Genomic DNA, 11,179 nt, shown 5'->3' with positions numbered 1-11,179 from the left:
CTCCGACTGCTACCTGGGGACTTTTAGAACAGTATTGATATTTTAGGCTGCTTTGCTCACTCCCCACTTTGTTATGACACTTGAGAAGAGATGTACAATCAATGACAAGAATCGAGTTGCTTATCCCTTCGAATGGCCACAAGTGTCTGAACCATGTCGGAGGCTTTCATGTGGGAAAGAGGAGCTGCAGATACTTGAGTTGTCAATACGTGTGCAGACTAAAGTTGAGATAGGCCAAAAGGTCATGACCCCTGCTGACTTTCGACCTTGCACTTTGTCTGGTTATATGAGTGACTTGTGTTTAGCACCACTCTGGCGTCTTTGAACCCTCTTGTGCGTACAAGGGCAAGAGAGGAATTTCCTGTCCGTGCACCACAACTGGAACATGTGAAAAACGAGTGTGTTAGATGTAACAGTCAAGTTCAACGTAAATGTGTGATGTCTTAAGCTTTGCCACATACTTTATTTGGATGTGTTTGCAAAAGTAATGGTCAGATTTAGATGAAAAACTCATAGAGCATCAATAATAGTGATTGACGTTCCCAGAATGACCTTTTGTTTTGTATCTTGAACACAGTTAGGATTCAGGAATTTGTATAGGTTTTTTTTATCTTTGCAGGAAGAGGCTGCATAGTTAAGATAGAGTTTTGGTAATAATTCTTCGTAAAGCAATGTTTAAATGAGAACCTCCTTGTGTGGTGGGCTGTAACCATTTCTATTTTGCATGTGTTCAATCACGTTTTTATTCCCCAAAAATACCTTGACAAAACAGCAATCTTACAATGAGCCAGTTGCCTTTCCACAAACCTGGCCTGTGTAATGTCTCTATAGAGGTAGAGACAGATTTAATGTCATGTTGTTGGACATTTTAGGTAAAGCAATGGTGACAAGAGAGTGGTAGCCTGCCCACTATAAAGGTACAATGAAATAAACTTAATTTAGAAAAAGGTTTACAAACGTCCCAAGCCTAAATGGACAGAATAAGGTCAGGAATTCAAAATTAATCATTGGACATTGGAAGGCAAATCATGGAAATTGTTGAAAAAGTCATATTTTCCCACACTTTCCAACTTTCCATGGTTTCTGGATAGTTACTTTGAGCCGGAGGTAGAATAGACACAAATTAATGACTGTGTAGACTTTAAGTTTGGTCAGTACGATGATTAATGTGTTTCCCCCCAACACTCAAAGTACTGATGAATTATATTACCACTTAGTCAGAGATACTTTCCGGTTTTAGTCACTCCAGTGTCATGTATTGAATTTTTACCATTGCCCTCTTCACCTCACTACAGCCCCTCCTCCCCCTGTGAGGCCAAAATCAGCTCCTAAATCACAGACAAAAGCAGGGGGATTTGAGCGGGAGTCCAGCTCTTGTATTTGTGTATGAAAGGTCAGATTACCCTGTCGGATGTTATCTTTCTCTGGGGCGAGCGGGTGACAGCAGCAGCCCCCGTGGGTGCTGTGTGAAGCCACATGGAGAGACACATTCACTGTGTGAAGCCACAGGTTTGGAGACCCTCTGTTTGTGGGTCTCACGAGGCACAGAAAACCCAGTAGAAGAAACAAATATAAAACATTGCTGGTATCGTTACTTTGTGCAACTTTCAACTGCTGTGTACAATGTCTGAAGGGTAATAGTGGATGGAGGGCAAGATTTGACCACATGCCACAAACCACAAAGTGTGATTGGAAGAGAGCTCGGGATGCAGTGGTGGAAGAAGCACTCAATTGTGTTAATTAAGTAGAAGTACACATAGCACATACTAAAAATCTACTTAAATAAAAGTTTTGAAAACCCATTTAAAAATGTTTCATAGTTAAAGAGTAAAAAGTAAAGAGAACTATTACGGTGCTATATGTGGTCATTTTGATAAAGAATTATGCTCATTCATCAGCAGCCAAAATTTGATTATATTTTTCTTGTACATTTTATGCATATTTGTGTGCTCAAAGTTGGTACTTTAACTCAAAAACTTTATGCAGAATGTCGTGCTACAACTAATCCCTTAAACCTGAAAAGTCCAGTTCAAAAATGTAATGGAGTAGAAAGTACAGATTCCTGCTCTCAAATGTGGTAAATCAAGAAGTATATTCACTGCAAAATGTATGTAGTGCATTACTTTTACTTTTGTACTTTCCACCACTGTCTGGATGGAACCTCAAAAATCCATAGAAATCCTCCATTTTTGTTGCAGGTGAGGTGAATGCTAAATACTGGCTAATTTTAGCATTTAGCATCTCAAAATCTCCATTGGTTTGACAATCTGGGTCGGAGTGGGAATCTAACCAACAACCTTACGAGTGTTTTGTCAGATATGATGGTTTTGGTGCTGCAGGAATAGCTTTAACCTCACAACAACTTCTATAAAAAGTGTGAGTTCAGTCTGAGCCTAAAACATCATAGAGTATGTGAGAGGTTCGTTGTCTTTTTTTGAATAACTTTTGCACAGTAGTGTTATGAACATCACCTCTTCTGTTCAGTAAGTCCCCCATGTTTTGTCTTGAAGCCCAGTGTTTTCTATTTTAACAGACCCTGGCCTTTTCCCTGGACTTAACGTGGGAGTTGACAGATGTGAAAGTCAAGCGAATAAGTTTCCAAAGAGCTTTTCCCACTAGTTTCTCCGGTGATTGTCAGCGGCTGTGGCTGCCCTTTAGCGATCATGCATGATTGCATTTCCATAGTCGTTAGAGAGTCTTGTACCTTTACAGCATGGAAACAGATGTTGCTGTATCAGACTGCGCTGCGGAGGATGGGTCTGTGGCTGTATGTGCAGGGGCGTAACAACGGGCAACGCTCTTGGGCCCTGCAATGTCGGGACCCCTCAATTTACATATCGAGGTTTATAAAATATGATCTGTTTATCCATATTAAGGTCAAAACAACTTACAACTCACCAAATATGTCATAGTTACTCCGTATACTGTATAACATTCTCTATAACTTATTTAAAAAACGCTTTCTGATGCATCTATTGATATATTGCAGTGCTTCATGTATTGCAGGATAGCTCCATCATTACCAAACAAAAACAGCCTGACACGTCTAAAAATGGTTTGAAGCCTGTGATCATTATGACCATTCGTTATAATACACCATAATGGAGTTTGATTTTCAACCAAGTCCGTTTGCTAATGCTAACTAGCTTTTGACTGCAACATCTTTTGAACCGAACCTGTTTAACAGCACATATCAGCTCTGTTCTACTTTTAACTAAGTCATCTCTTTATGGTCAGAATTTGTTAAAACAGAGCTCAGATGACAGTTAAACTTGAGTAACAGAGCTTCAAACAGAGCACTGTCTTCAGCTTCTGGCTTCACACCTCCTGCTGATGTTGATGGATTCACGTCAACGTTATCAATACCAACGTTACGTCCGTGTCCTTAGATTTGTATGGTAAAAACTTATACTCAAACGCAGCCCAAAGCTAACACAACATTGGCAATTTACTGTACAAGCGAACCAGCACAAGCCATTACCAAACTAAGCGACGGAAAACTCCCCGTAAACAAACACTCACTTGTTTTCCGGCTCATCTGGTCTTTGTTGAATTCAGATGTCGTGCCCCATGATGCATCGGTGCAGTCTGCATCCTGCTCGGTCTGAGGAGGCTCTCTCAGTCGTCCCGGGCAGCTCACACCCCTTTCCAAAGTTGTGTATCCTTGCTCCATCTCCACCTCCAACATGTAGTTCAAACCAAAAGAGTTGAAGAAGCACTGCCTTGTTTTCACTGTTCCTGTGTCAGTCCAATTGAATTCTGGGTGCAAAAAAAAGACTTTTCAACTTCCCAGCAGGTTTCTCGGTGTGTATTTAAACACGATTTAGTCCAAAATGAAATAACAGCTGTCTCATGATAATCTAGAGACTCTCAGTTTCAATTTCCTCTGTAGCTTCTACTGAATTCTGGCTGTTTTCTTTCTCAGTCCCAAGTTTCTGCTTACGTCTTCGGCAATAATCCTCACAGTCAGTCCAATGTTACGCAGAGAAGTTCACTTTTTATTTGGACCTCCCACAAGGCCGAGCTCCAAAACTCTCCCCGGCAGCGCAACCATGGATACCTGCCAATTTAACTTGCACAATTTTCGACTTTCTTCGTCTCCTCCTCCTCCTCCTCCTCCTGGTTCTATTTTTGTCTCAGTTGCACGCTAGTAATCCTCCAATCCCAGTTCTATTTTTCTTAAAGGCGTATAGTCTCGCTTCTTTATCTGGGAGATCATAACTCTTAAGTGATGGGAAGAGGAACTGTGTGAACGATGGCTTCCTGCTGCTCCGTGTATGTGACGAATAATAATTCAGTTTGAAAAGGTCGGCCAATTGTGTGCACTGTTTTGCTCGGCCTTATCTCAAAGTCCCTTTTTTGTTGTTTATTAAAAGTCTACGGGGCGGAATGTTTTTCTCTTGATTAGCTGTGAAATAGATCCAACAGTTGGAAGTTGTGTCGTTGAGATGCCCGGGTTGTTTTGATATGGGAGGGCTTTCTTCAAGACTTGTTGACGAATCAAAGGCACAGAAGGTCAGCGAAGGTCATCTGCTGTGGTCCGAGCTCTCTGCAGAAGAAACATACACGTTTATGTTAAAGCTCAGGCACTTGAAAGTTAGAGTAAGTAGAGAAGTTCTTAATGTTTACTTTCCCTGCAGTTTAATAAATGAATATTGAAACTATGTAAACATTTGAAATAGTACGATCACACTTAAAGCCATTTATGTCGGTTGCTTTGTATCAAGAAAACATTCTAATACTGCATTGGAGGATTCAACACACAGCAATACAGGGATCAGCAATTGATCCATTCCCTTCAATAAAAGGCCAACACCTATACCAACACAACTAGTAGGAAGAAACACCACACTGAGTGGAAGAAACATATGTGTTTAAAGGTGCACTATGTGTTTTTACCCGTCCAAAACCTGTTTTACTTGTATCTCGTGCCTTTACTCAATTTAGTATTTTTATTACACAAAACTACATAAATATCATCTGTGAACAGTGTCATATTTCGACAGATTTACAAACACGTTGCGTATGTTAAGTTTGTGATGGTAATTGAGCCAAAAATGGTCAATGACTCTGATTTGCACTTAATAGTTTTCAGAGGCAGAAGGTGGTCTGAGCAAAGACAGATGAGTACTTGAGTAGTTAGCTAGTTTGACGGAGTTTGTGGAAGTTTGTGTTTGGTCTGTACATACAGTTTTAGTATAAATGCCACACAAAGTTTAATAAATGAGACTCCTGGAATGTATCTTGTTTTAGTGTCATCACTTACTTGCCTTCATTTAGACAAAGTAATTACATCTCATTGAATACAAGCATTTGCAGGAGTTCTATTAGAAAAGTTACATAGTTCACCTTTGATGCAAGGTTTAACGAAAGTACTTTTATTATTTTACAATAACTTTGAAACTGTAAAAGAAAAACAACTACAGTTATGGCCTATACTGATATATACTTTTTAAAAATCACAATTTACACAAGATTCTAAGTGGTATCTTTCATGCTTGTGCAAAACAGCTAACCTTTTTGTAAGTGCTTTTGCAACAAATTGCAACTGGCTCCTGTCTGTGAAAAGTATGCATCCGAGCACCGCTTTAAAACACCCCAGCTTGAATGGCCTAAAGTATTTTCAGTGCGCGTTGGTTGACATCCAAAAGAGCATACGTCTGGACTTATATCCACTTTCAGGGAAATAATGGGTCCATTCTGGGCGTTTAAGATGAGATCAGACATTTCTGCTTGAACCGACGGTGACGATGAAAAGGTGAAGAAAGAAACGTGGAGGCGCTTTTATACAAGTTAATGTGGTCTTCAATCTCCTGTGCCAGACATATAGTGATTTTGCAAACGCATAGATTGATTTTGGAAACAGAAGTACATGTTATAGTATTACTTCTCCAATATACAAGTAATGAAATGTCGCTAGTGACAAGAGAAGTTTGGCAATGAAAGGACTCGCTTGACGTTGACGATGAAAGGCTGTGATTAGGTGTAATGATGATAGCCGTGCGTGCAAATGTAATAAAAACGCTTTACATCCAGATTCATGCTACTTAAGGTCTTAAATAGTAGTCGAACCTCCATCCAACTTTGGGTTTTAAGTGGTGTGCACAATGTAACTGTTGCTAAGCTAACGGGCAACCAATTACATCACATTTGTTCACTGAAAACCATCCACTTCTATGCATCTATATCTTTCCCTAATTATATTTTGTGGTTCGACTATTATTGACATTAAAAAAAGCATATAGTGAGTACAATTAAAGTACTGTTTGTCCTTGTTTTGAAAAGGTATTTGTACGCCATTAAGTGAAGGCAGTCTGTGTTAGCGCTCCCCTGTGCTAGGACTCGCTTCATTTCTGACAAGGATCATCCTAAAAGAAGATAATGATTATTTATAAATGCCTTTTCACACATTCCTGAGGTGTTCCAGTGCGTGCAACATCCTCCACTGCTGTCTGACATGAACAGCTGAGTCAGGACTAGCTTTGAATCGCTTTTCAACACAATCAAACCAAACAAAGCACCTTCAGTTTGGGAAAGAACATGAATAAATGCAAAAAAAAAACGTCTTCTGTTTGGCTCCCCGGTGTGGCCGTGACAAGTGCGGGGAGAAGAAGACGTTGCATTGTTTACGCAGTAACAACGGCGCTTTGATTTGTGCAGATGTGTGATCCGTGGTGACTCTAATCTGGATCTGATTTCAGAGGCTGACAGTGTCTGCGAGCTCAATCCTCAGCCCAAAAAACAGAGGCCCCATCATGTTTTTCTGGTCCCTGCTGTCTCTCAACACATGCTGTTGACTCTAATCAATGGGAGCGGAGGTGTGCTGAGTGGATTAGGCGAGAAAATATGGTTCGCTTGTTGGCTTTGATTAAATATTTATTAAGTGCCAGACGCAGAGCAGATACTCCAGGCGAGGCATGAGAAGCAGGGCTGAACTCGAACGCCTTGACAAATTCATCCCAGCGATAAAATGGACATTTACTCAAACTCATTTTAATATATGAACAAAGAAGATGATGAAGTTTGCACCGAGTTTGAGCGAGTTATTTGGGCTCAAACTGTCTTGTGCGTAATCAGTATCTGGTGATTCTTGTACGTGTGTGAGTGCCAAATTGGGTTGACTGTATTATTAGAAGAAAATGACACACTGTGCACCATATTATTCTTGATAGTTCACTGTATATAACAAGATCTATTTATTACTCTGCTAATGCTAATACATCTGCTGTTTTAATGTTGTAAATATCTAGTGCTTCGTGACCCAGATGTGTATTGTCATGTGACCTCAACTTTATGTCAGTGCGGCTATTTAAAGATAACTTCCTCAGCTCAAACATGGTATTTTAAGTGGAAATACGAGAGTTACGAAGATTATTATTGTAGTTATTATTGTTGTTTTATGCCTGTATCTTAATCCAAAACTATATCTAAATGCACTATTGTATTGTTTCATGATGGCATAAAATAATATTCTGACTGTGTTCATTTGAAAAATGCAGCAGTTGAATAGTTTGAAGTTAATGTCATAACTTTACTTTTATTTATCATATTGGGTATGTTGACTTTAGTAGTTGAATATGATGGAATATTTGGGATGTGTTTTAACTTTGACTGCTCCTGTCACTTTTTTGGCATCGCCTCTTCAAATTCCAAATCTCTCTGTATCCTCAATCCTCCCCGATATTAAATTTCTCATAAAAAAAAATGTGTGCCTCCGCTGCGCGCCATAGCTGGGACATGACATCACCCCCTCCCTCCGCGACTGCACAGTTCATAAGGTGTGAGTGGTGCCCACCTGTCCCATGCTCCCCTCCCTGACCCCTCGGATCGCAGCTCAACCGTATCATTTACAGTGCGGTAGCCTCTGGGCCGCTCCGCTGTGTAATCACACGGTCCCTGTACATCATCAACACTGTTCTTAGGCAGACGGCTAATCTATCTTTGCATTTGCTCCATGGCGATGACACACAAAAGCTATGGTTTTGGCAGGCGAGCCCAGCACTCATTTTTCACTTGATCCCCACAGCGTTTTTTTTCAGAAGATTTATAACACATCTGTATTATAAACTCAGTCACGGTTTGATTTCTAAAAAATGTATTTATCAACAGTAACAACAGTCTTTTTAATAACTACAACAATTAGTATGATCAATAAGTGTAGTTTTCCTGTTACAATAAGACATTTTGAAGATGGCGATATATTGTAAATGAAAATATTGAAAGAAATTATAATATTGAAGGTTTACTTTATGACACAATAATACTATAAAAATTTAAAAAGTTACCATTTAAAATCAAATGTAATTAAAGCTGGGGTAACTGACTACAAAGGGTGAATACAAAGGGTTTGTGAGAGCTATGAGGATTTAAATACCTACTTTGTCCTTTCGCAGTTTGAAAATATGAGTCACATGTTAATTGTTCAACCTTATACAGTTCAAATGATTACGTAATTATAAAAATAGTTCCCCAATAGTGCATAGAAAAGGTACGCACAATAAATATTGAGCTTATCTACGGTATCTATTATATATATATATATATATATATATTGATATTGATATATGATATATGATATGATATATGATATACATATGTGATAAATCAATATAGTTATATAATGTAACCATCATGACAGGACCATAGTCCAGTTTGATTCCCAGATCCTGTGGTGCTTTTGTGTGGAGTTTGCACGGTGTGTGTTTACATTCACATGCTCCACCACCAAAGCAGTGTACAATCTTCTCTCTGGAGAATATACTGCAAAGTCCATGACAAATAATATGATTTCTCCATTCATTTTTCACAAAAGTGTTTTTTTTTCTTTCAAATAACGTCTCAAGTACACAAGTCAGAAGACAAAAAAGGAAATTGATAAACGTGTCATGTTACTTGCTACCCATAGTCCTTATATTCTATCAGTTTCAGAGCGGCATCTGGTCATGGCATTGACTGTGGGCCTGATTGAACCACCTCCAGGCTGTGAAAACTATACAGTGAGGAATGCAAAAATAATTGAGCCGCTAAAGGTTTTTGCCGAGCGTTTTGCTTTCTGCCACTCAATGCACACAAAGACACATTCAAGAGCGGAAATAATTTTAGGTAGTGCTCTGAAATTGCAGTGTGTGCTGCAGTGGGGGGGCACGATGGTTGGACATGCCTATGCCTGTGCTGTAACTGATGATTGACACCTGAACCACTGTGGGCTGTGCACCTGAGTCCACAAAAGTCTGTTCAAGGGAATCTACTGCGAGAAAATCATAAAGCATGCCAAGAAAACATTGTAATGAGATGTTTCAGCTTCTACTGCAGCCTGCTATCAGTGGCACAGGTGCTGAAGAGGCGAAGATAAATAGTTAAAGTAGGTACATATGATGTGGTGCCAACAGATGAGCTTTAAAATCAGCATAATCCAAAAACAATTAACACATCATGACTAGAAAAACCAGACGCTTTGTCAATATGTACAAAAGCAGCAACAGTCAATGAAGCAAGTAACAAACAAAAAAACATCTTAATAGAAGTAGTCATAGTAGAAGTAATTGTAGTAGTAGTTGTAGTACTAGTTGAAGCAATGAAAGTGGTATTTGCTGTAGTAGTAAACCTTTTGAATACTTTTAGACTCTAGAAACATGTGCCTACTGCCCCGCTTCCTTTTTTACTCTAATCATCAAACAACACTACACATTGTTGATTTTCTGCACTTTCCAGCTCACATACTTTTATCACCACCGCAGCCAAAGGGCAGCATGTGTCTGTATGTGACAACATGTGGTTTAGGGGAAGCCCAAAGTTGCCCCCTGTAAAGAGTTTAACAGCTTTCACCTGTTGTGTTAACAGGAAGCAATTACTTATAAAACTTAAGTAAGTTAATGCACTCATTCAAGCCGGCTCTTTTAATTGGATATCGCCTCTAAAGTTACAAGTGTTCACGCAGGACAATGGGCTCATATATCAATGACACCCAAAAACTCCTGCGATCTGCAGCTCAGCGCCGAGGGGGAAAGCAGCCTCCACAGATGTTTGTCATCTACTCAAACAAAGCCTAAGAAAGTTTCCTTCGCTCCGTCAGCATGCAAACAAAGACAGCAGCTTCCCCCTATTGCAGATAACACACGTGCACCAACGACTCTGTGGACTTAGTAACAGACTCACTAATAGTTTTGTTGCGGCTCACCTGGACTCCTGGATGTGCGAAGTTGCAAATGCTCGTTCTGGTCTTTTCTGTTCCAAGCACACTTTCCAAGCCCACTCCCCTTCTTCCTACACCTCCTACCTCTGCCCTCCTCTCTCCTCTCTCCTCTCTCTCTCTCTCTCTCTCTCTCCTCTCTCTGTCCTGGGGGGGGGGGGGGGGGGGGGGGGGGGGGGGCACTTGGAACACAGAAGCTCTTTGTCTGGGATCTTTTCATATGGTTTCCTTCAGCTTGCATACTGAACACATTATGCCATAATATATTTTCATATTCTACACAGGGACCGGTGGGCCTCACTGTTCAACCCCCTTCCTCTTTTTTCGACCCATTTCTTTGCCTGTAAGCACATCAGACTGAGAGATCCAAATACAATGAGAAAACTACACTGGAGTATGACGTTCACGCTGAAGCCGCTGTAATTGCTTTTGAGATCGCCGCTGACTTTAAATAATAGATTGGGTAACAACACAGGAAAACAATCTTATCTCGGATACAATGTCGTCCTCCACAGAGCGTTGTGGTTGGCCAGGGCTGTTGCTTGTCATATTAATATTTGATGTGCACGGCGACTGCAGGGACGTGTTCTTGGATGTCGCGGATGATCATGTCCATAATATCACTGTACACAATTGTTTATTCAAAAGATCCCAGAGACGCTTCAACTGTCACATCTGCTGCTGTGCTGGGGTTTACTACCATTGTATAAACACTTTGTCTCCGGTAATGAGATGTCCAAGTCTATAACATTCATACCAAATTAATGTCATTATGTTTACTGAAGGGGGACAGTGCACTTGTAGGTTGTATTCCAAAGCATGGGCGGAATAATAATAAGAATTGTATGTAAAAATACCAAGTTTATTTAAAACTTTACTTAAATGGAATGCTTACTAAAAGCTTGGGTACTTGATTTTCACACAAGGATGTAGGTAACTATAGCTCTCACAAACCCTTTGGCACATTGTTAATATCCTCATGCATTTATT

The 11,179-nt window shown here is 40.0% G+C and overlaps 1 protein-coding gene across 2 annotated transcripts in view; it reads right to left on the bottom strand.

Annotated features, from left to right (window-relative positions):
• Positions 1-10,304, bottom strand: part of LOC140354622 (synaptopodin) — a 21,212-nt gene extending 10,908 nt beyond the window's left edge. Inside the window, exons 1-2 of one of the 2 annotated variants that reach the window (XM_072439736.1) lie at positions 10,178-10,304; positions 3,523-4,549 (exon numbers count right to left, since the gene is read on the bottom strand). In XM_072439736.1, the coding sequence (XP_072295837.1) occupies positions 3,523-3,688 (166 nt within the window). In that variant the 5' untranslated portion in view covers positions 3,689-4,549; positions 10,178-10,304. Of the gene's footprint in view, positions 1-3,522; positions 4,550-10,155 lie in introns of both variants that reach the window. The other variant, XM_072439737.1, reaches the window with a different exon arrangement.
• Positions 10,305-11,179: the final 875 nt, after the last annotated feature.

The sequence above is a fragment of the Eucyclogobius newberryi genome, unplaced genomic scaffold (assembly GCF_026437365.1).
Source record: "Eucyclogobius newberryi isolate DKJ021-1_F unplaced genomic scaffold, fEucNew1.0.hap1 SCAF_11, whole genome shotgun sequence".
NCBI lineage: Eukaryota > Metazoa > Chordata > Actinopteri > Gobiiformes > Gobiidae > Eucyclogobius > Eucyclogobius newberryi.
Note: the sequence above shows the minus strand (reverse complement) of the source record. Positions and strands in the feature narration are given on the sequence as shown.